Source organism: Littorina saxatilis, linkage group LG1 (assembly GCF_037325665.1).
Source record: "Littorina saxatilis isolate snail1 linkage group LG1, US_GU_Lsax_2.0, whole genome shotgun sequence".
In the NCBI taxonomy this organism is placed as follows: Eukaryota; Metazoa; Mollusca; class Gastropoda; order Littorinimorpha; family Littorinidae; genus Littorina; species Littorina saxatilis.
Window position 1 is genome coordinate 59661305 of NC_090245.1, and position 25219 is coordinate 59686523.

Sequence of the window (25219 nt, forward strand, 5' to 3'; positions counted from 1 at the left end):
ATACGGGGTGGGCAGTGAAGGGGTTAATATAAACAATGTCTTCATTTATTTTTATAAGTCACTACAATTACAACCTAGAAAACTAGGTTATTCCATGTAGTCTCCAAGTTTGATTTACTGCCGCTTAATTCCATGGAGATCAAGGCACCTGTCTCAAAAGTATCCAAATTTGAAATACTAGCTGATATCAACAGACAGTAGAAGAGCTACAATGTTGAATGAAAATTGTGCCTGCCATTCCTTAAAACAGTATTCACATATACCTACATATGTCTGTGTCAGTATCAGTGCTGTTGACACCACTTTTGTGCAATTGCTTTTCAGTGAAGGGTTGCCCCCTGAGAGGGTAGATGCGCATATTTCACTTCGCACAAAGGAAGAGTGCGTCCCTGAGACTAAGCATGAAACTATCAGTATCAATGTCCAAATGCCAGAGGCTGATGTGAAAGCAGAGCAGGCGAGAAGGTCAGGGAGGTATCTGTGTGTGAATGCATGCTTGTCTGTTTATGTTTTGTAAGACATGTCCATATATGTGTAATGTGTGTGTTTGTGTGCATGTATACATGCCTTATATCATATTAACACGATTTGTTTTTCTTGGAGGCAAGGGGCGGGGATGTAGCTCAGTCGGTAGCGCGCTGGATTTGTATCCAGTTGGCCACTGTCAGCGTGAGTTCGTCCCCACGTTCGGCGAGAGATTTATTTCTCAGAGTCAACTTTGTGTGCACACTCTCCTCTTTGTGTCCGAACACCCCCGTGTGTACACGCAAGCACAAGACCAAGTGCGCACGAAAAAGATCCTGTAATCCATGTCAGAGTTCGGTGGGTTATAGAAACACGAAAATACCCAGCATGCTTCCTCCGAAAGCGGCGTATGGCTGCCTAAATGGCGGGGTAAAAACGGTCATACACGTAAAAGCCGTGGGAGTTTCAGCCCATGAACGAACAAACAAACAATCTTGGAGGCAAGGATTGAGGTGATAATTAATTGCGAGGCATGATGAATAACAAGTCGCGTAAGGCGAAAATACAACATTTAGTCAAGTAGCTGTCGAACTCACAGAATGAAAGTAAACGCAATGCAACGCAGCAAGACCGTATACTCGTAACATCGTCAGTCCACCGCTCACGGCAAAGGCAGTGAAATTGACAAGAAGAGCGGGGTAGTAGTTGCGCTGAGAACGATAGCACGCTTTTCTGTACCTCTCTTCGTTTTAACTTTCTGAGCGTGTTTTTAATCCAAACATATCATATCTATATGTTTTTGAAATCAGGAACCGACAAGGAATAAGATGAAAGTGTTTTTAAATTGATTTCGACAATTTAATTTTGATAATAATTTTTATATATTTAATTTTCAGAGCTTGTTTTTAATCCAAATATAACATATTTATATGTTTTTGGAATCAGCAAATGATGGAGAATAAGATGAACGTAAATTTGGATCGTTTTATAAAAGAAATATTTTTTTTACAATTTTCAGATTTTTAATGACCAAAGTCATTAATTAATTTTTAAGCCACCACGCTGAAATGCAATACCGAAGTCCGGGCTTCGTCAAACAATACTTGACCAAAATTTCAACCAATTTGGTTGAAAAATGAGGGCGTGACAGTGCCGCCTCAACTTTCACGAAAAGCCGGATATGACGTCATCAAAGACATTTATCCAAAAAATGAAAAAAATGTATGGGGATATCATACCCAGGAACTTTCATGTCAAATTTCATAAAGATCGGTCCAGTAGTTTGGTCTGAATCGCTCTACACGCACGCACACACACACACACACACACACACATACACACACACATACACCACGACCCTCGTCTCGATTCCCCCCTCGATGTTAAAACATTTAGTCATAACTTGACTAAATGTAAAAAGGATGTTCTTTTTTCCATATGACGTACAGGGATTATCGTTATTACATGTGTCAAGGATACTCAACATTTCTTAGTCTTTCCCAACCGCTGTCATAGATCAAGAATTGATTTCTTGTGGTATTTGTAGTTCTTTAACAGATTTTAGGCAAGAAGTACAATTTTGTTTGTTTGTTTTTTAAACAGTGACATTCTGATTTTGCACTCTTGCTTTGATTCGCTCTTAGTTATTGTTTCATGTTATTTGGTGAAAAAAAAAAGCAATAGAAGTGGCAATAATTATAAAAAAAAGCAGAAAAGTAGAAGGCAGTTTGTTCACAATTGATTTTATTTGTCTTTTCCTATAGAGATGACAGTCCTGACAGAAGAAGACATGAATCAAGGTGAGTTTTTTTAATTGTTTCTTTCTTGTTTATTCAGGCATGAGATATTCCCACCAGTTGCCTGTCTGCTATTTTCAAAGCTCCAGAAAACCTTGAGATCCCCATATTGCACCAGATTGCATCATTTTTTTCCCACACGCACACACAAATTTGGTAGAGATGGTGGACATGCTTTTAGGCTTTTGATTTTTTTTTCCAATTACATGATCTCATACCTGTCATTACAAAATGAACAATAAAAAATAGCCTTTCTTTTATGTGACCATTGAAAAAAATTCTGAATTTGCAACACAAAGTGGAAAATCAATGTCAGTATGGGTGTAAGGGGCAACAGGCTAAACATGGGGCTGGAACGTAGCTCAGTCGGTAGCGCGCTGGCTTTAATAACCAGTTCGTCACTATCAGCATTGGTTAAAATCCCAAGTTCGACGATTTATTAATTACTTGGAGTCAACTTTGTGCAGACTCTCTTGGGTGTCGGAACACCCCAGTGTGCACACATGTGCATGATAAAGATCCTAAGATCACAGCAAAAGTCTCAGGGTTTGAAAAACACAAATTGTTTGGTTGGGCGCAATGGCCTAGTCGATAAAACACTGGCTTCCCAAGCTGATGGTTGAGTGTTCGAATCCCGGCCGTGCCTGGCGGGTTAAAGGTGGAAACTTGTCTGATCTTCCAGATCATCATCATGATTGCACTTTGGGACTTTGATGAGACAAGCCTAGTATGCTTGCATGTCGAAGAAGAAAGCCATAGTGGGCTTGTTCGAGTCAAAATACAGTAAAACCTGCCTCTAACGACCTCAAAAATGGCCAGAAAAATTGGTCATAAGATGGAGGGGTCTTTGAATGGGAATTTGCTGGTTGAGCTTCATCACAAGAGAGGCAAACTGCTTGGCAATTCACTCGCAGTTTCGCGTTTGCTTCTTCTGTTTATGACTTTAACTCGATCTTCAAGAGTCAAAAGTTTCAAATTTTTGTTTGTTGGTGTCGCCATGTTTACACCACCTCTCAATGATTGCAATTGAAGTTAATTTAATACAGAGTGCTCTGATAGAAAACAGCTCAGGAACTCAACTTGAGTCAAGAGAAGTGTTGTACATGTTTATTCTGGATAATTCATCCACTCTGTTGGTAAACACACACTCATAGAACACTTTTACAGACAAACACACTGAAAAGAATGTTAGCAGGTCTGCTGGGCAGTATTAACGCTTTCATAATTGAGTTTTTTTTAAACTGCGCCTACCCTCTTGCACCCATCCCCTCTCTCCCTCCTCCTACCCTACTCCCAGGGCGGTCTTTCCATTGTAAAAGCAAAGGGTGGGACAGGTTCCAGCAGAAGGCACTAGATTTTGCAAATGTCACAGCCAAAGTGCATGCCATAGTATAGACCTGCAGGGGAGATGTTAAGCAATTAGACATACCAGCGTCCCAGTCTTACTTTGCACCTACTATTGACTACAGCACCTGACATTTTGACACTAACTGGTGAAAAGGTGAAAGTTGTTATTGACCCTTTGTTGGTAGGTCAGTCATCAGAAATAGGGGGGAGTCACCATTAGGAGGTCGGTTATAATATTAAAGACATTTGTGTCCTGAAAATCGGTCTGAAAACAGGGGGTGTTGTTATTAAGAGAAGACGTTATGGGAATTCTGGTTCCACTGCATCACACTATAATTATTCTCAGCGTATTACAAGTACATATACCTGCCCCAACTGGTCTGAGAGGACCTACGTTAAACTGAAACAGTCAGGCCAAACAAACTGGGGGAAATCCAGTGGTAGTATTAAGTAGTGTTTTCAAAGTAGTTGGTGATGCACTTGATAGTTGTGTGGAAAAGTGAACTTTTTTTTTTTCTTTTTTTTTTTCAGTGAAACACCAAAAGCAGCGAAGAAAAATGAAGAGTCAAGAAGTAAGTATGTGAATACAATTACTTAAATGCAAAGGCAGGCGAGTTTAAATCATTAGAAGCAGAATGACATTTTATTGCTAACAAGGAATTTAAGACATTTTCTGTGACTGATTAATGCTAAATCTTAACAGTGGCAGGTAAAGCTTTGATGGATAGGTTTATTAATTTCCTGGGGAGACAAATTACTGGCCAATTGTTAGTTGAAGGTATTACTGAAGCATACAACTGAAGCGTACACAGTTAATTGTTTACCCTGACAATACAGGCTTTTCCTTGTCAAAAGTATTATCAATTGTTTCTGCAAGGATCTTTTACTTAAGATACTATGGTCCTTGAATGAATATGTACAGTATGTACTTTAGTGCTGAATTCACAGAATTGCCGAATTTGCGGAATCGACAACATTTTTGTCCATTTTGCGTAATCGGCAAAACGCTGCCCATTACGCAAAATCGGCAGCATTTTGCCGAAAATGCATAAAGGCTTTTAAAACTTGCCCATTTTGCAAAAGCGGCTGCAAGTCCGTTACATTTTGTATCACCAGAACATTGCATTAACATTGCTTTGCCTCCCTGATATAGTTTTTATGGCCTCTGTTGGTCTGTGTCGAGCATAACTCCGAAAATGCACGAAAACTACACTTTTTTATCATAACTTGCCATAACTTATTGATTATTGCAACGATTATAGGAACGCTGAAGAAGAAGAAGAAGATTATTGCAATATCTATCCATTCTGCCATCTAGCTGTGTAAGTGTGATGATTTCAAAGATATTTGAGAACTTTAAAACCAAAAAATTGGCTGCCGATTTCGCAAAACGGCCAAGTTTTAGAAGCCTTATGCATTTTTGGCAAACATATTGGGCAGCATTTTGCCGATTACGCGAAATTGGCAAAAATGTTGCCGATTTTGTGAAATTGGCAATTCCGTGAATTCAGCATGACATATTCAATGTAGGAAGATCTACTGTTTTATCTTTTCCTGGTGATATAATTAGCTAATTAAGGGATTATATAGCCAGACTAGTGAGGGAAGAAGAATTTAGGGAAGAAGAAACAAAAGTGAGTTGGACAGTTAAAATATCTTTCATGTACAATGTACATATCGTACTTTGGGGACTATAAGGCGCAACATTTTTTCCTCAACGTTTACCCCTGTGCCCTATTGACTGGTATCACCTTGTGTATGGCTACAGAAGTGTTCAGATGTACCCACATCACTATACAAAGAAAAATAACAGGCCTGTCTAGTGACAAGCATGTTTCTGCTTCTATGACCTGGACAAAGTTTTCTCTCGGACATCAAAGGCTGGTCATTGACGCGGGGTCAGAAGGTCAGTGTCTCTAAATTAGGGCAGGCAGCTGGATCTGAGCTGAAAATATGGTCATTGACCTGAGGTGATAAGGCCATACAGCTCTCCCAATGCAGATTCTTTGATTTCAGGGCACATCAGGTATCGAACTCACAACTCACGTGATGGTATGGGTTTATTAGCAAGGCCATGATAGAGAGAGAGCAAGGGAAGCAATCCCATTAGCAAGACATTGGTTATTTCCCTTAGACCATACTGACATCTCCCCCTTTCTTCTAAGAAATAAAAATTTCTGAAACATTAAAACAATTCTAATAACCAAACAAAACATTAATTGCTTCTCATTTTCAAAAGGAATAAACTACAGAGTTTCTCCTTGCGTTTACACAGACAACTTCTACCTCAAGTCGAAAATTCTAAGAGAAAAATCAATTTAAGAGAGTATACTGCTTCATGAAAATCATAAGCAACTTAGAAAGGTTTCCTAGAACACTTTCACTCACTACTAAAATAATGAAATAATAAAATCTTACGTATTACGTGAACTATTCTTCACATTATTCTCAGTTTGCTTTCGAATGAAGAACTAAAAAGAAACATTGTAAACCTAGGAATACTATCCTGTGTTTCGAGTCACATTTGGTTTCAACCAAACATAGGCACATAAAATTGAAATTTAAAATTCCAAAAACTGAACTATAATGTTTTTGAGTCAAAGGTTTCTCTCAACCAAACTAAAACTAGAACGCTGCTGTAAATAGCACATGACTGTTCTTCACTGCCTAGAAGATCAGAAATTTAACAATTATATTCAGTGTTCTTCAATGTATCTTGCTGGCTGCTTTATGATGCGACCATAGCGCGAAACGTTCTGCACTGGGGGTTGGGGGGTAGGGTTTTCAGTTCCTGTGAGAGTCTCCTGTTCTTGGGTCTTAGTCTCTTCTGGCAGGTCTGTCTCGGGGTCTGGGGGAATGGTATATATAGTCTGAGGCACTTTCTGCGTATTCTTCCTGTTGCGTCTGAGGACACCACGGGGAGACTGGATGAAGTAGGACCTTCCGCTGGCATCGGCTGGAGACAGAACTTGGCCAAAGTCTTTCCATTTGCCTTTCTCGTTGTCTGTCTTCATGAGTACTGTGTCGTTAGGCTGGAGCTGGGGAAGGGGACGTACACCGTGCCGTTCATCGTAGTACTTTTTGTAGTCCTGCTTGGTGTGACTATCAGCCAAACGAATGTCTTTGTCGTTGTGTTGTACTGGCTGCAGTCGGCTGGGCAGGACTGGAACCTTCGTCTTCAGCTGGCGTCCAATCAACATAACAGATGGACTGAGTCCTGTTGCTGAGTGTGGTGTAGATCTGTACATCATCAGAGCTACATTCGGCTCTGTCTGGGCGAGAATCTTCTTCGCAGTTTTCACGCCTGACTCTGCCTGGCCATTAGCTTGGGGGAAATGGGGACTTGATGTATGGTGATCGAAGCCGTATTCTCTGGCGAATACAGCAAAGTCTCTTGAGGAAAAGGGGCTACCATTGTCACTCACAAGTATGTCTGGTATGCCGTGGGTGGAAAATATCTGCTTGAAACGTGGGATCACTGCTGAGCTTGACAGAGAGGTCACTTGTTTGATCTCGATCCAGCATGAATAATAGTCTGTAACAACCAAATAGTCTTTGTTTCTGAATGATGCAAAATCTGCACCAATCTTTGACCAGGGTCGTGATGGTAGCTCTGTCGGACGCAGTGGCTCGTGTCGCTGTGCTGGTCGATTCTCACGACAAGTGGAGCAGTTTTCCACTAATTGCGTCAGTTCAGCTCTCAGGCCTGGCCAAAATACTGTTAGTTTGGCAAACTCCAGACATTTTTCTATACCCCGATGACTCTCATGAAGTTTGTTTTTCACTTCTTGTCGTTGACTGACAGGGATCACTACTCTGTCTCTGAATACGACAAGACCGTTCACAACTGATAGGTCATCTTTCACCTTGTGGTATGGTTTGAGTGATGAGGGAATCTGATTTGGCCATCCCTCATGACAGTACTTGATCACTGCTTGGAGATCATCGTCTGCTTCAGTTGCGGCTTTGAGTGACTGAAGTCTGTGGTCTCTTATTCGCCATGACGACTGAACAAAGTCAATGTAGTCGTCCACGTCGTCTGCCCGGTCGACATCACTCTCTGTGTAGGCTAGAGGACTGCGGCTGAGACAGTCAGCAATGACTAGCTGCTTACCTGGAACATGCCGGACCTCTGCGTTAAATCGTGCCATTCTCAGGAGTAGGCGCAGACATCTTGGTGGTGCTTGGTCCAAATCATTGGTAGACATGAGCGGTACGAGAGGTTTGTGATCAGTCAAAAGTTGAAATGACTCCAGACCTACAAGATATTTGTAGAACTTCTCACACGCCCAAACGCTCGCCAAGCATTCTTTCTCAATTTGACTGTAGCGCTGTTCTGCTGGGGTCATTGTTCTGGACGCAAATGCAATTGGCTCAAGGTCACCGCTGTCATTTTGCTGTAAGAGCACAGCACCGAGGCCAAAACTGCTTGCGTCAACACTTACTACAGTCTGTCGATCCACACTGTAGAACAGGAGCGAGGGTAGATTAACGATGATCAGCTTCACCTTCTCGAAGGCTTCCCTCTGTGCGCTGTCCCATCTCCACTGAACGTCCTTCCGAAGTAGGTCTGTCATCGGCTTCATTGTCGTCGACAGGTCTTTGGTGAATCGGCCAAGGTAGTTGATCATGCCGATTACGCGTTTCAGTTCAGTCACGTTCTTTGGTGGCTCTAAGTTTGTTATAGCGTCCACTTTTCCTGGGTCGTGTCGTATGCCGTCACTGCTGATTCTGTGTCCAAAGAACGCTACCTCTGACTTACTGAAGTGACACTTGTCACGATTCAGCTTCAAGCCTGACGCCTCGATTCGCTTCAGCGCCTGCGACAGTCTTTCGTCGTGCTCTTTCTGTGTTTCACCGTGGATGAGAATGTCGTCCATGATGACCTCACACCCTCTGAGTCCATTCATCGTCTCCGACATCTTGCGCTGGAACTCCTCTGGTCCAACGTTGATGCCCATAGGTAACCGGAGAAAACAGTACCGACCGAAGCTGGTGATGAATGTCGTGAGGTGAGCACTGTCTTTGTCAAGCGGCACCTGCCAGAATCCACTTGAAACATCTAAAGTGGTGAACACTTTGGAGTTCTTCAGTTGTGGCGCAATATCCTCCAGATTTGGCAGCATAAGATGTGGCCACTTGATGTTTTTGTTTAGTTTCTTGTAGTCCACACATATTCTTATTTTGTCTCCTTTCTTCCGGACCGGGACGATCGGCGCACAGTAGTTGGTTGCTTCTGTCACCTTGATGACCCCATCCCTCTCCATCTTGTCAAGCTGCTCCTTGACTTGTTTCTAGATTGGGAAAGGTACTCGACGTGCTGTTGACACACTGTATGGCTTTGAACCCTCCTTCAAAAATTAAATCAGCTTTACCGGCTGAGTCTCCAAAAGTCCTGTGGATCCGAAGACCCTCGAGTCAATGTCCTCTAGTCTCTTTACGAGTCCCATCTTCTCACTTACTGCTCTGCCAAGCAGATTTGTACCTGCAGTATCCGGTACAACCACTACTCTGAAGCGGTACGTGACTTTCTTTCTTATTGTCTCAGCGATGAATTCACCAACTGTGTCGACTCTTCTTCAGGCAGCTCTTGGAGGGCTTCAGGTTTGGCGGATTCACAAATTCTTTGTAGTCACACTCTCTGAGGACAGTCACATCGGCGCCGGTATCGACTTTGAAGTTGACTTTCTTCCCGTAGAAGTCTAGGTTTACTGTCCATGCTTCACGTTGTTCTTTGACATCTACTGTAGCTGCGTCAAGCCAGCACTCATCATCAGAATCACTGACTAAGTCCACTTTCGCAGCTCGTTTTTTACAGACTCGGGCAAGGTGATTTCTGCCTGAACAACATCTACAACGCTGACCTACTGCCGGACACTTTTTGTCTTGGTGTTCGAACCCGCACTTGGTACAGCTGTCTTTATTTCGAACAACTGATGGGCTGTCATATCTCTTTGGCCTGTGACCTCCACGACCGCGCGCTCTCCCACGAGAAGCACCTGCGCTCTGATCTCGCCTATGACTAGCTCCATCTATGTCTAGTTTTTCTAGTTTCTGTGACTGTTCTTTCATTTGTTCTTTCAGCTGTTCTTGCTGTCGTGCCATAGTGATGGCTCTCTCTAGGGTTAGATCATTCTGCAGCTGCAGTTTTTCCTTCAGTCTCTGGTCTCTTAACCCTATCACCAGGCGATCCCTGACTTGATCTTCTGTGTCTGCATAGTGGCAGTGGACCACGAGTGACTGCAAGGCCCTCACAAATTCCTCCACTGTCTCACCACTATTCTGAACTCGGCTGTTAAACAGGCTACGATCGTGAATCAAGTTGCGTTTTGGCAGGAAATATTCTGAGAACTTTTTCACTAGCAAGTCATAATCAGTGTCTTCTTCTTCTTCCTCCCACCTGAATGTTTTCAGTATCTGAACAGCTTGTTGCGTTCCCATGGAGTAAAGAAGAGAATCTCTCTGCACATCGCCATCTTCTTTGTGAAGTTTAGTTGCTCTTCTGAATCTTGAATATTCTTCAATCCACCCCTCCCAGTCTTTAGCCCGATAGGAAAATCTCTGAGGGGGGTCATACCTTGCCATTTTATTTGGTTGGTCAGTCCTGCTTGCCGTTAGAACCCCACTTCTGACACCATATCGAACTCACAACTCACGTGTTTGATGGTATGGGTTTATTAGCAAGCGGCCATGAGAGAGAGAGAGAGCAAGGGAAGCAATCCCATTAGCAAGACATTGGTTATTTCCCTTAGACCATACTGACATCAGGGAGAAAACAATTCAACTCTGTAGACTTCCTTTGACTTGGGGCTAAATACAATGGAAATGCCTATTGTGTGGATTATTTTCATTTTAACCTTGAAATTGGTGGTTGCGCCTTTTACAAACGAAGCACCTTGTAGTCCCGAAAATACAGTAGTTGTACTTTGGAAGCATTGAGGGCTAAGACTTTTTTGCCATTGTCTAGACTGAAAACAGCATGAGCTAAAAATACCTTGTGGAGAGGTTTCCTTATTCTTGTTGAGATTTAACAAATTGCGATGTACATGTAGTTATTTGCTTCTGTTCTTATGTAAAAGCAACATTAATTTATGGATGGATAATTTAATGTCTAAAATGCCTTAAAATTCCTAAACCTTTGCAACCATAGATAAAATAGAGGGAGAGCGTAATAGTCATTACTGAATAGGCACAATAACTGCATCGCTCACATCACAAGGATTGCATTACCGTAAAATCCCTAGCAAACGCCCACCCCCCCTCCGCACAGATTTCGGGTAAAAGTAGGGGGTGGGCGTTTGCTAGGTATACACCCCTCTGCAAGATAAAATGTCATGAAATTTTCACGAGAAAAAAGTGATACGTACAACCATGTGATTTATGCAATTTTAATGACAAATAAACACACCGTTTGTTTACACAAATAAAGATCAACGTTCTGTGATAGAAAAAAATAGAAAGAAAAACAAACAAAAAACACAAGTGACCCTGATTCTTTTAATTCTCAGAATAACGTCAGCACAAACACAGTTTCTTCTCTTGTTTGGAGATCAGGTAGGGTTGATGATCGTGGGCTCATTCTAGTCCGAAGTCAACATCATCGTCTTCACTGTCGTCTCCACTCTCAGCTTCTTCTGGAGCATCTCCATTGCCGTGATCGCGAGGCAGGATAGCACCGATTTAATCTGGAAACCACTCCAGTATTTTATCATCTTGGGAACCGTCCATGGCGTTTGAAATTGCGCACCTGAGAAAGGACGTAACGATCGTTTCAGGTCGTATGTTCTCCCACGCCCTGCTGACCCAGTTGATGACGTGACGTCTTGCCTTCTAGGCTGCTTGAGGTTGTCAGCAGCTGCTGCTGTCGGTGGTCTTGCTTCTCTCATCCACTCAACCCAGCAGTCTCTGATACCATATTTAAAAGGTTTGGTGAAAAAAAAAACCTGGGGTGGGCGTTTGCTAGGTAGTGACCCCTCTGCACAACTTTTGGCCAAAAGTGGGGGGTGGGCGTTTGCTAGATACTGGGCGTTTGCTAGGGATTTTACGGTAATTGCTATCACACAAGGAAGGAGAGAGAGAGAGAGAGAGAGAGAGAGAGATTTTAATTGTAATCACTGGAAATAACCCAAAATTAGTGCTTTAATTGTTTTACCTACAACAAAGTGGAAGGCAACAAGTCAATGAAAAAACCCTGTCCATAATGTCAGTTTATTTTATCAGTATCTGTACTCTTTTTTCCCAGCGATCCAGGCAGAACAGTTACTGAACTGGGTGAATGTCAAGAGCAAGGCATCACAGTCCTCAGATCCAGAGATCCAGAGGATGATGGACCAAGTCAAGCATGCCCTGGAAGATGGTGAGTCTTAATCGCTGACAGCTTAGCTAAGTGTTCAAACGCTCCAGCCCAATTTGGGGTTTCTTCATTCCTCAGCAGGGATGGTCAAATCATCCGCCCGGTCGCCAGGGGTGATTAAAAATCCTGCCGGGCTAGTAGGAACTGCTTGGTAGCTCGCCCGGCTGGCCAGTGAAAATTCGGGTCAAATGCAAAACTGTCGGTTGTACTATTGAGTTTTAAAGCCACATAAACACTGCAGATGCAGGAACTTCTGTCGTCTGCAATATCATCGCCGTGTTCTAGTGAAACAAAAACGAGGCTCCTGTGCGTGTCACCACAGTTTTAATTGTGTAAAGAAATCTAACAGTCATAAATAGTTGTGTGGTAATTGTACTGGGCCAGCGAAATTGTGACTTTCTGAGAGTTACTCGCGCAAGTTAAAATGTTGAGATTTGGCCATTCCCTGCTCAGGGGGATACGGAAAAGTCCTTGTCCCATAGAGGAACATAGAATTATATACTCTGTATATTTCAATGCATCTGAGTTCAGTGAGCTAATATCACTTTAAATGCTCAAGCTGAGAAAGCCATAGGGATCCCAGAAGCTTGACGTGATTTTGAATGTGCACTGAAATCACTGTCTCGAAATTAAAATTGATCAAGTCAGTACTTAATAAAAATAATAATAACTGGACATTTTTAATGGCTCTAGGCCCTTTACAAAAGAACATATACTGAATAGAACAATTAAGTACAACCTACATAAAACTATTAACCATACGGAGAAAAATCACCACATGTACTGTTCACACAATATTCATATATTTTATACACACTATACACACATACCCAGCGAACACTTGATTTTGTTCGCTACAGAGAACATGAACGGGCTAGATGAAGGTAAAAACCATGCCATACTTTGATATGATCATCAGCTTTCACATTGACCATCTGTTCATTTCACATTTGACTGACACCATGGTTTTGCTCCACTTGGGTCTTTTGTTTGGTAGCAGTCCTTGCGTGTGAAGAAAATCCTATTTTTGCCAGAAAGTAGAGAATGTGTCCTGCAATTGATAGCACCAGTAAATCCAAAAGTAACGTATTATGTCAGGACTCGGGCTTTTAATAGTCTCCTTTTTCATGGTATATGTGTGGGCGTGTGTATTTATGCATATTGTCTAAAAGGTTAATATAAGTTTGGATAGAGAGAAGGTACATTTTGCTTTGGGGATTTTACAGAAGAGAGACAGTCCCCGAGAGCGAGAGCACTGGACACAGTACTTGTACTGGACACCTCTGACAGTGTGGTCAAAGACAGCCTGGATCAGCTGAAAACAGTTGTTCACACTTTTATCGATGGTGAGTTTCTTTTCTTTTAGCTCCCATTTTTTGCATAAATGCATGAAACATCAACTGGAAAATGGTCTAGCTTTTGGGAGACAGAAACTCTGAAAGCATATGAAATCAATTGGAACAGCTTTCAAAAGTTACTTGTTTGACGTGAGTACAATTAGCCATAATAATTAGGATGATCGAAACATTTGAGCTATGTATTGAAGCAAGTGGAGTTAGCAAATGAAAAAAGCTTCACAAATTTCCTTCTTACTTTGCATATTAACTTAAAATTGACACATTCTGCTATTATGCTGCAGCACAAGTTTTTTCACCTCAGGAATGTTTCACTGCAGCATGCAAACAGAAAGAAAGCATCAAAGTGTGTGTGGGGAGTGACTCTTTAAATTTGTGAGATTGGACTTTACATTTTCTCCAGTTTAGCTTCAGACTTTACTCGTAAATAGAGTTGAAAGTTGTGTCAGGGAGGTTGTATAATGATCTTGACTGCATTGCACAGGCATAGAGGAGAATGTGGATACCATGAACCTGGAGGAGAACCTTGCCGTGGTGCAGATCGCGGGGCGTGCCTGGGTCAGACAGCACCTCACCAATGATTATAACCGCATCAGGGATGCTGTTGGTGAGTTTTCTGAGATTCCAAGATTTGTTACTCTCTGTAAATTTAACACATGCTGAATCCTTGCCTGGGGTGTTTTTTTGTCGTGGACAGTCTGCAAAGTGCCTTTTAAATGTAAAAAACCTAGCTGTCATTTTGGCAGATCTGCTGAACTTTTTTCACCTTGGCGGAAAGGTGACACCACAGACTGCCTTAAACTTTGGAAAGTTGCTGACATTTTTAATGGCTTATTTGGCAATTTGGTAAAGAAAATAAATACTAGCAACTACTCTACATGCCCATGCTTTACTGGTTATGTAGGTCTTTAACTTAATTTTGCTGCCTGTCGTTGCTTGTTTTTTCAGTCACTGTTACAGCAGTCATTGTGTAGGAAAACAGTGTTATTCCCAGACTCAAAGGACAATAAGTCAGTTAGACCTGGATTGAAAATATGTGTAGGTCTAACTTTCCTGGTTTTGTCCACTAAATAGGAAAATTGATGGTCAGAAGACCTCCAACATGACAAAACTAAGGCACAGTCAACCGGCAAGGGGTCAGACCAAGACATCAGATGAGAAAAGTAATTGCATCAGAGACTGAAGACTGCTGCCTCAGAACAACAATGGAAAACAAGTCATTGCTGGATGGTTTTTATAAACAGGCATTCACTGAAACGCAGGAAGTCAACATCTCTCAGAAGAAGAAAAATCAAGAACGGTCACTTGGTCGCAGTGAACCTGCTGACCTTTGCACACTTGTACAGTGGAACCCCCCTTTAAAGACCTCCGCAAATCTGAGAAAATCAGGTCTTATAAAGGAGGTACACAGTCTAAAAATGGAGTAAATTTACAGAGGTTATGAACAGAACATCTGAAAAATCAAGGTCTAAAAAAAAGGGGGAAGTCTTAAATTGGGGGTCTGAAAAGGGGGGTTCCACTGTAAAGCAATGGCGTCATTTTGATTTTTAAATTGAAAAATGCAGATACGACTGCTGATGCAATTTCTGCCGTTAATATAAATGATTTTGTGTGGTTGCATGTTCTTTTACTTTTCAGAGGAGATGACACCAGAATCTAAGGGGATGCCCACCGGAGGCAGGACCCCGCTGTTCCAGGCTCTGCTTGTGTGTCTTGGTGCCATTGAAGGGAGAGGTAAATCAGTCAACTTCTTTTATCCCACCATGCTCATGACCCTGTGTCATCCTGTGATGAGGTGTTGTTCTGGGAAAAGAAGGAAAAGACAAACAGTGACAACTGATGAAGATGTTGAGTTTATATATCAGAAAGCTTTAAGCTTCTTGTTACAAGCATACGTACACAAGCAATACAGTGCACAAGAAATGAAGATGCTTATTGTTTTTGTTGTGTGGGTTGTGATCCTTGAGCATAAACTGAATATAGCATAGCTCATTTGAGACCCTCTGGTTCTTGAATGTTCCCCTTTATTTCACAAACTGTGCATTTTTTGCTCTGTATCCCCCTCAAAATTGATTCAAGACAATCTGACGACTATGATTTTGCGAGTGAAATAATTTGTGCAGCTTGGATGCTAATTATATTTCTTTGTAATGACTACTAACAAAAAGCAGAGCTACACTCCTCGACAAGGCCTCACACTCACAGCCAGGACTATAAATTACTTTTTTCAACAGCACGTTCCTTTTCAACACATATTTCACAAGTGCAAACAACAGGTGTCCGCTGAATTTCAGAAGGTTACCTGGTGACCCATCCGTTCATGATGCATAATAAAGGGAAGGGTTTGCTATGAAATTTGGTTGTCTTTCTGAAGACCTAATAAATATGCCTACATGAAAATTACTTCATTTCAAAAAGGGTAATGGTCCGCATACTAAAAAACAGATATGAAAAACCAACTACTAAGGTACCTCAAATGATCTATATAACTTTCTGCAGTGTTTGACCAGTGCAATCCAAATATCATGGCTTGAACAATATTCAAGTCAACTATATAATCATAAAATGATTGATTGGAGAACGCACAGTACACTTGGTCGTTTCATGATACGATGAGAGAAGAGAATAAGGTGACTTTACAGTGTTTTCAGCTTTTTTACTGGTAGTGTTGTTGATACAGGTGGGGTGGTGAATGTTGCCGGCTGTCATCGAGTTCGCCCTCGCCTCATCTTCTTCACTGATGGTCGTCCCACTGACGAGGCCACAGAGACCGGCCTTGATGTGCAGAGCAACGTGAATGAGGTATGTCTAGTTGGTATATGAATAATATTGAAGGTGAGTAAGATTAGTGCAATGATGAATGTTGAAAGCTGCCTCAACTGTCTTGAAGTTGGATTCCTACACTTAATTTGGTGGTACAGTGGAACCTCTCATAATGACCCCTCCTAAAAACAACCCCCTCCGTTTGCTGACCAAATTTCTAGGCATGGATGAAGTTTACACTGCAGCTTTCCTCTGAATGGTATCGCCCTCCTTTTTCTGACGACTGACCTACCAACAAAGGGTCAATAATGACTTTGACCTTTATTAATGAGTGTCAAAATTTGTAATTATCCAGCACAAGCCCCGGGTTAGATCATCATGAGGCAGTTGTAGTATTTACATAGTAATCAGTGCAAATCTATTGGCTTGTGGCTGTCCCGATCTCACCTTTTATTTTCACAATTGAAGGACCGCCCTGGGAATATGGTAAGGGGGAGGGAGAAAGGGGGTAGGCTTTTGTTTGTGTATGTATTCTGTGATTGTTTGCTCACCAACTGAGTGAATGAATAATCCTGAATTAACTTCACAACACCTCTCTTGGCTTGAGTTTATCTGTCAAAGCACTCTGTCTTAGCGCAACTCCATTTTAAAATTATTACGACTCCAACCAAAAAAACGGTAACAACAACAAAACGATACATTTGAAGCTAAAAGAAAGAGAGAGGGAGAGTTTAGAGTGGGGAGATTTGTCAAGAAAGAGTAAACAGCCATGCAGTTGCCTCCCATGTAGCGAAACTCTACCCTCAAATGATAAAATACCCTCCTTTTTACGACTGATTTTCCTGGACATTTTCAAGATCATCGGTGGGAGGTTTTTACTTACTTACTGTCCGTTATGCCGGTTGGCATGTAGGGCAGCAGGTGGAAGGTTTTACTGTACCTTATTTATATGTAGAACATTGCTCAGTCACAGTACTTTTGAACTAAGAAGTGTAGATCTTGTAATTAAAGTTTTCACACAAATATAGTCATGTAAGTTGATGTAACTGTATTTTAATTCAGTCTACAACTGCTCAACCACACACACATTAATTAGAAAAAACCCACAGTAAACACCAAGTTCCAAAGACTTTCGGGCCACGCCCTTCTTCAGTGAAATGAATGTAAGCAAACAATGACGTAAAATTCTTGATTAAAAAAGAAAAAAATCGTCATGTAAAACGTCACTGCCAAACGTCATAAGTTTCGTTCTCTCTCTCTCTCTCTCTCTTTCTCTCTCTCTCTCTCTCTATCTATCAACCATACACACATAACAGATGTCTTTTCATTGCATGCACACACAAGTAATTTGTTTTTTGTATTGCTTTTTGTAATCAGTCACATAACATTGTTTGTTTAGCGTCTGTAAAACAGGAGAGGTGTTAGCCACCATGCAGTGGTTTTAACTTCAGTTTTCAGGGCAAAAAGCACACAGTGGTATAATTTTACTTTCAATATTTGTATGGTTGGTTGGTTGGTTGGTTGGTTGTTTTTCTATGTTCCTTCAACTGATATGGCTCTGCGGGACCAATGAAAGTTTGTTTCCTTTCTCAGTTTAAGTTTTTATGGCAAGATCCTTGTATTGTGTTGCAGGTGAAGTTTGCATTAGTGCAGCTCATCTCTGAGTTTGCCTCCAAGAAGCACAAGACCACCCCTGCTCCTATCTTCTGGGTGCCTGTGGGACCAAATCCTGACATGGTGAGCGGTGCTGGGAAAACAAAACTGGATGATACTCACTGTATAGATTTCATTAAAAGTATTTTCATAAATCTGATCACTTTAAATTGCCATCAAAGAAGTTTTGACAAGGTGAGTGATGCGGGAAAAATGGAACTGGAAGATGCTCACTGCACAGATTTTATCGAAAGTCGCTTGATAAATCTGATCACTTGAAATTGCCATTGAAGAATTGAAATGCTTTTTGTGTGTATCTTTTCATTGATTGATTGTGGCAGGGATTGCACTATAACTGTCATTTTTTGCGAGTACAAATCTGAAAGCACGACATGATATGACATAGCAATATCGACTGGCTGATATTTCATAAGACAGATTTTTCTTCTTTCAAACATAATGTAATTCACTGTGTTTTTTACTGGGCGTTTTGAAGGATTATAAGTGTCACTTACTTACTGCCCGCTATGCCGGTCGGCATGTAGGGCATCAGATTAAATTACATATCTTATCCCAACTCACATAACGCAATTTACTTCAGTTTAGTGCTAGGACGCTGAATAGCATCGCCTTGGTAACAAGGGGAGGTCACCCTAAAAAAGAGCTACCTTGACCCCTTAACAGGACAAAGTCACGCGTGACTTCCTGACCTTGCCGCCATCTTTGAATCATTCACTCTTCAGCGGTCTGTGTCTACAGACGTGTTTTGATTTTGCTCCGGCTTTCAGCCGGTTTGTCTGACTTCTGCCTTTGTCAGACCCTGCCTTGGTACTTGCACACGGTCCCTCTGCTCCTACTGTGTGTTTGGGTGAGCTTTTTTGTCGTTTGTTATCGTTTTTGTGACTTAGGTTTTGTCGAGTACTTAGCTTTGTTTACATTTTTTCCGTTCGCCATGTCGGATAAGGAAAAGAAGAAAAATGCTAAGTCAGTGGCCGAGCCTTCTCCCACAAAGAAGCCTTCTCGTAAGTCGAAGAGTTCGGCAGGTCAAGCTTCGATTAAAGTCACAGACCCTTTGACTAAATCCTCGTTTGATGTTGCGATAGACTTACCTAATTCTCCGGCTATGCCTAGTTTGCCTTCAGCTGCTTCACCGGTCTTGTCCGGTTCAGGTCCTGTTAGCGAGAAGCAGGATGTTTCTGTTATTTTGCACTCCTTGAGTGCTCAGATATCCTCTCTTTCAGCCGAGTTATCGTCTACCAAGGCTGAGATGTTGTCTTTGCCTTCCGGTGTGGGAGGTGTGCGTTCCCTTGCCAGGGTGCGTGTTCCGCCTTCCTCCACCATTACGTCTGCCGACGTTCACGCCTCGTTTGATGGCAGCCGTGGTGTTTCCCTGCTGCGTTCCCAGGCCTCTTGGACTGACGACGATCAAGGTATTTATACTTCGCCAGTAACCGGGTTCTCCGGCCAAAACGAAGTGCGTGGTTTGGAGAGAGTAGCCACACCGGTACGTGTGCGCGAAAGCTTAGGCCCTCGGTCTACGTCGTTCCGATCGAGTGAACTTCTAGGTCGAGGGAAAAGCCCAGACACGCGTTCGGTCTCCGACCGAACAGGGGAAGTGCGTCCGCCGTCGCTCTCTAGAAGAGCAGTCGGTGCGGCAGCACAGCTTTCACAGCTTTCCCCGCTTCCGCCTTCCAGGCAGGAAGCAGTCCCTAGAGACGTGCCGCTTGGGTATAAAATCCCTCGTGTGGCGTCTCTTCCGGGCGACGCTTCGTCGGACTATGGTAGTCACGGCGGAAGTGTCTTGCCTGACTTCACGGAAGTGAGGGACTACGAGTCGGATTTTGGCACTTCCGTCCAGGGTGACGAAGATGTCAACTTCCGCATACCGACTAAGCTTCCGCAAGCTCTGGCTTTAGCGGAGGAAGTGGCTTCTCGGTATTTTGAGGAGGGGGTGACATTCCCCGCTTCCGCCCTCTGGGCAGGAAAGCAGTCCCTAGGGACACACTGCTTGGGTATTGCATCCCTCGTGTGTCGTCCCTTCTGGGTGACGCTTCGCCTGACTATTGTAGTCAGGGCGGAAGTTCGTTGCCTGGTTGCACGGATGTGCGGGATTATGAGTCGGATTTTGGTGCTTCCGTTCAGGATGACGAAGATGCCAACTTCCGCGTACCGGTTGAACTTCCGCTAGCACTGGCTTTGGCGGCGGAAGTTGCTTCACGGTAGTTCGAGGAGGGTGCGGCAACACTTGTAGGTTTGTTTGCCCAACCTCCTTCCGCTTTGGGGGATTTCCGTTCTGCGAAGGACTAGAAACAGCAGTTCCGTTTTCGGGAATCCCCGTTGGTAGCGTTTGAGCTGTCTAAGCTACTGACTACTGGTCAGCATGGCGGTGCGTTTCACGCTGTACCGCGGTTAACAGCTCACGGTCTGGCTCCTGATTCAGCGCAGCCTTACCGTGCTTCTTTGTGTTTAGCCTCAGCTTTGCCTGCTGGTTCGGCTAAGAAGTTTACACTGCCGCATAATTCAGTCAATTTGATTGACTCGTTTGCCTTGCCTCGTTCCACTTTTCCGGTCACACCGGAACTTGCAGTCCTTCGGCAAGATGATACAGCAGAGACAGAGTAGTCCCGTTTTCGGAGAATTCTCTTTTGTCTTTGGAGTAACTGGCTTACGCTTGCTTGAGTTATCGTCTCTCTCTGAGACTTTGCAGAGATCTCTGTCGAGATCGATCGCGTCGTCATTAGACCCATTCAGGTTTCGTGACGATGCGGTAGAGAAAGTTGTCACTATTCTGGTAGGGAAGACGGCTACAGTAGAACAGTACGTTATACTGAGTCCTCTTTCTTGTCTCCGAGGGAATAAGCACATGATCTTTTCAAGTTATCCTCTTTTTCGGAAACTTTGCAAAGATTTTTTATAGCGCTCTATCTTCTCTGCTCTTGTCAACTTCGAGTTTCGTCGTGACGCACGGGAGAAGGATGTCATGTCGCTTCTAGCTACTTTGGCTAAAGTCTATTGAACAGCGGAGCCTCCCAGCGCTTTTCTTGGCACATTGCTTGGCTCAGGTTACAAACAAGAGGCGGATCTACTCCGCTCTTTGCTTTTTGTGGTTCATCAGGGGAGTGTTCGCACGTCTATGCTACGGTGCATCCCTCCCCATCTTCTGGGAGAAGCTGTGATCTGCGTCAGCTTGCCACATTTTGCCTTAAATTAGGCAAGATAACGAAGCTAAGCAAACAAACATTGGGTTAAACCCTCTGCTTTAGGCAGCTTCGCGGTATGTACGCCCATCTTTGGTGCGGCATACCTCTTATTTTTCACCTTCTCGGGTGAAGCTGCTAAGGCCGCAATTTTTGTTTTTGCCTCAGTGGCGAAAAACAAGGCAAGCTGTTAAAACAATCTCAGCTTTTACGGGTTACGGAATTGCGCTTTCTCATCAGAGTCATAAGCTTTGGTTTCCGACAAGTCGCCAGAACATGTCCAAATTACGGGCTCACATTCTGACTAAAAATTTTTAGGCTCACTGAGCCACTGCTCGTAACCTCTCAGTCGGAACTTTTCCGGCTAAGCCTACCTCTTGAGGCAGTGGCTTCTGTCAGCGACTTTCGCTGCGCAGCACAAAGGACTCGCAGAAATTCCTTAGTTTCAGCTTTTCTTTCTAAGAGGTTACGGAAAGAACTAAAACACCATGTGGCTAAACCTAGGTTTGGCACAGACGTTTTTAGCATTGGGGTTGTTTTTCTTCCACACGCAAAAGACATACACCGTCGATTGGCTGGTACGCCCTTCACAGAGAAGGGTGGACAAGTTGCAAAGTCTGATTCGTACTCTGTCCTTGAAAAAGAAAGCGTCTGTACGTGTTCTGACCTCTCTTCTTGGCCAAATGGAATCGATGGCTACTCTTGTGCCCTTAGGCAGAGTCCACAAGCGGCCATTTCAGGCTGCCCTGAGTTCGCTGTGGAAGCCTTCTCTTCAGGGCTGGGAGACAGTAGTCTCTCTCGAAAGCTGGTTTCGGCACACAACGAGGCAGTGGCTGCTCCCCGGGATTTCACAGGGAGTGCCAATCTCGATGGCCCCCCCGGACAAGTTTCTGTTCACAGACGCGTCTATGGAGGGCTGGGGTGCCCATCTTTCTGTTTACACTGCGTCAGGTCTGTGGAACGAGACGCAGAGTGGGTGGCACATCAATGCCCTAGAGTTAGAGGCTGTTTTCCTGGGACTCCAATCGTTTCTGTCTATGGTCAGGAACAAACACATTCGGGTTCGCACAGACAACACGACCGTGGCGCGGCCTATATCAACAAACAGGGAGGCACTTTGTCTCTCACTCTTTCTGTCAGGTCAGGTCAGATTCTGGCCTGGGGCAGCCAGCACCTTATTCTGTCGTCAGCGAAGTACATCCCAGGCAAACTCAACGTTCTTGCGGACTACCTCAGTCGCCCGTCGCGTACGATGCACACGGAGTAGACTCTGACTCATCAGGTCCTACAACGTCTGTGGTGGCATTTCGGCTAGCCTACAGTCGATCTGTTTGCGACAAGATTCTCCCGCAGGCTTCAGGTCTTTGTCTCCCCCTTTCCAGACCCAGAGGCGTGGGAAACAAACACCCTCGAAGTAGACTGGTCGCGTCTGATAGCCTATGCTTTCCCCCCGTTTCATCTCTTGGGAAAGGTTCTCAGGAAGGCGGAGCTGGAACAGCCTTGCTTGGTGTTGGTGGCCCCTTGGTGGCCCAGCCAACATTGGTTCCCCGACCTCCTTCGCCTCGCAGACGGCCCTCCCTTCTTTCTAGGTCGCTGCGCCGTTCTGGCTCCTCAGACGCTACTTTAGGCTTTGTCCAAAAGGCCCACAGGGAATCGACCAGCACTGTTTATGCGTCACACTGGTCAGCTTGGACAAAGTGGTGCTCGGAGAATGGAGTTACTGCTACTTCACCTCGCTCTATGCATGTGGCAAATCATCTCTCGTGTTTGGCTGCTCAGGGCTTGGCTCCTTCTTTGAGAGTCAGGCGCTCAGCCATTTCTTCTACTCTGAAGCAATTAGGGCATAGCATTAACCTGGGCGGTGTAATTGCTAGTGTTCTTAAGGGGGCAGCGATTGGTTTTGCGAAGGCTAAGTCCCCTCTTCCCGCGTGGGACTTATTTTTTGGTACTCAAGTTTCTAGCCTCTTCGGATTTCGAACCTTTAGCTTCAGCGAGCTTAGCTAACTTCACTCGTAAAGCCTTGTTCCTCGTTTTGTTAGCCTCTGCCCGTAGAGGCAGTGAGGTGCACGCTCTTTCAGGCCTGGCTAAGGATATTTCTTTTCAGAGCGATGGCTCTGTTGTTTTAAGATTTCGGCCGGAGTTCCTTGCCAAAACCCAAAAACCTGGTCTGTCCTCCTCTGTTATTCGCATTTCTCCTTTAAGTAGGATTCTTGCGTCTGGTGACCCTGATATGGTCAATTGTCCTGTTCGTACTCTTACCAGCTACTTATCCCGTACCACGCCTATTAGGTCTAGGGACCAAAAACTGCTCTTCATCTCAATTAACACTGAAAGGAGCAAGGACGTGTCGCGGGTCACTTTGGTAAGATGGGTCTCTACGCTTATTAAACAAGCGTATGCGTGGTGGCACAGACAAGTTGGGATTGGGCATTCTGTCCTTCCTATGACGTCGTCAAGAACTCATGAAGCCAGAGCCTGGGCTACTTCTCTGGCAGTCCTCCGCTCAGGCAGGCTGGCAGAGGTCCTAGACGCTGCCTACTGGAAATCGCAGGACGTCTTCATCAACTTTTACCTGCGAGATGTGGCCAGCACTTGTCATGATGGCAGTAGCTCCCTACCAGCCATTGTCGCTGCTGGACAAGTGGAATTTTGTTTTCCCACCTCCTTCATTAGCATTCTGCGTTATGTGAGTTGGGATAAGATATGTAATTTAATTGAAAATTTTAATCTAAATTTTAATTTGATTATATACTTACCCAACTCACATAGTGGATACCCGCCCTCCTGCCCCGCTTTTGGGGTTTTATGGGGGTTTTTCCTAAAAAAGAGGGAAATTTTTCTATGTTCGCTTTCGATTGAATGATTCAAAGATGGCGGCAAGGTCAGGAAGTCACGCGTGACTTTGTCCTGTTAATTAAGGGGTCAAGGTAGCTCTTTTTTAGGGTGACCTCCCCTTGTTACCAAGGCGATGCTATTCAGCGTCCTAGCACTAAACTGAAGTAAATTGCGTTATGTGAGTTGGGTAAGTATATAATCAAATTAAAATTTAGATTAAAATTTTCAATTAGTGTGACAACTAGTACCAGAAAAAGCCAGGATTTGTACTTGTAAGGGACTGTTGGTTAAGAAAATGGCCAAGTGATCGGTGCTGATCTTTCTCCTTAGCTTAGGTCAGGGGGTACATACTATGGGACAATATAGTCTGTCTTTTTCTGTGTCTGTCTGTCTTTGTCTGTTTCTGTATGAATGTGAACTTATTACATGGTTTTCAGGTAGGTAGCATCTAAGATTATCAACATTTCAACAACAATGAAATATTTCTGTACACCGTATTTTATTTTCAGCCTTTCCTGGAGTCTCTGGCAGCACTGAGTGGGGGGAAGGTGGTAAAGATGGAAAATGTTGAAGAGTTGTGCAGATACTACAAAGTCCAGGTATGCAATGAAAATATTTGAATGCTTGGATACATTTTCAGAGTTTTTTTTTCCCCTTCTGTTGATTCAGTAGCTCATAGCAACATGAAATAAAAAGGAAAATAAGCCAGTTTTTTGTTCAGTTTAAAAGTTTTCAGTTTAATTTTGGTTTAGGAGGAATTATTTTTGGTTTGGTTTGGTTTTTAAAGAGAGTCAAATATTGAAATAGATATGTTTTTGCTGTAATGCAGAGTGATATTTTAAGAAAGCATTCATGTAAGAGTTCTTTCACACCATGTAACATCACTTTGTCTATGTATAAAAATTGTGTCTGTGTGATTTTTCTGTGTGTGTTACTGTTTGTTTCTGTTTGCAGGAGACCATTGGCTGTGTGTACAAAATGGTACGCAAGCACACAGATGTCTACGACACAGAGCAGCAGACCATGACTGTTATAAATGCCCTTGCTGGAAACTTGAGTGAAGAAGAGAAGGTAAAATTTACAATACTTGTTTAAAGAAATACATGATTTGATTTTCCTTTTGGTGATCTGTAGTGGTACGCATCCTTCAGTCTCTGGACTACTATGGATTTTGTGCTCTCTCAGTAGTTCTGCTGTATCTATTTTAAGTGACAATTACAGTAATACATGTGGTTTTAAAAGAAGAAAAGCAAAACAAATTAAAACAGCAGCACACACAAAATCAGCATCAAGAAAACAAAGCAAAAACCGAAACAAGCAACTAAAAGGATGCACATTCAGCCTAGCATAAATAATAAATTAGCTGTCTTCTTTATTCATTGTAATTTTTCTAGTGCTGTTACCATAACTGTTATTGCGCGAATTACCCCAAGGAGTATTTCAGACTTTCTGCTT

General features: G+C 43.2%; 1 protein-coding gene across 1 annotated transcript in view; it reads left to right on the forward strand.

The window, feature by feature from the left end:
• The window catches only part of LOC138975693 (uncharacterized), a 67026-nt gene that overhangs the window by 15126 nt on the left and 26681 nt on the right, over window positions 1–25219 (forward strand). The window contains exons 6-16 of the mRNA XM_070348438.1: window positions 325–465; window positions 2229–2264; window positions 4140–4180; window positions 11851–11964; window positions 13188–13307; window positions 13801–13923; window positions 14955–15050; window positions 15997–16118; window positions 17712–17816; window positions 24274–24363; window positions 24719–24835. Of these exons, the coding sequence (XP_070204539.1) occupies window positions 325–465; window positions 2229–2264; window positions 4140–4180; window positions 11851–11964; window positions 13188–13307; window positions 13801–13923; window positions 14955–15050; window positions 15997–16118; window positions 17712–17816; window positions 24274–24363; window positions 24719–24835 (1105 nt within the window). The remainder of the gene's footprint in view (window positions 1–324; window positions 466–2228; window positions 2265–4139; window positions 4181–11850; window positions 11965–13187; window positions 13308–13800; window positions 13924–14954; window positions 15051–15996; window positions 16119–17711; window positions 17817–24273; window positions 24364–24718; window positions 24836–25219) is intronic.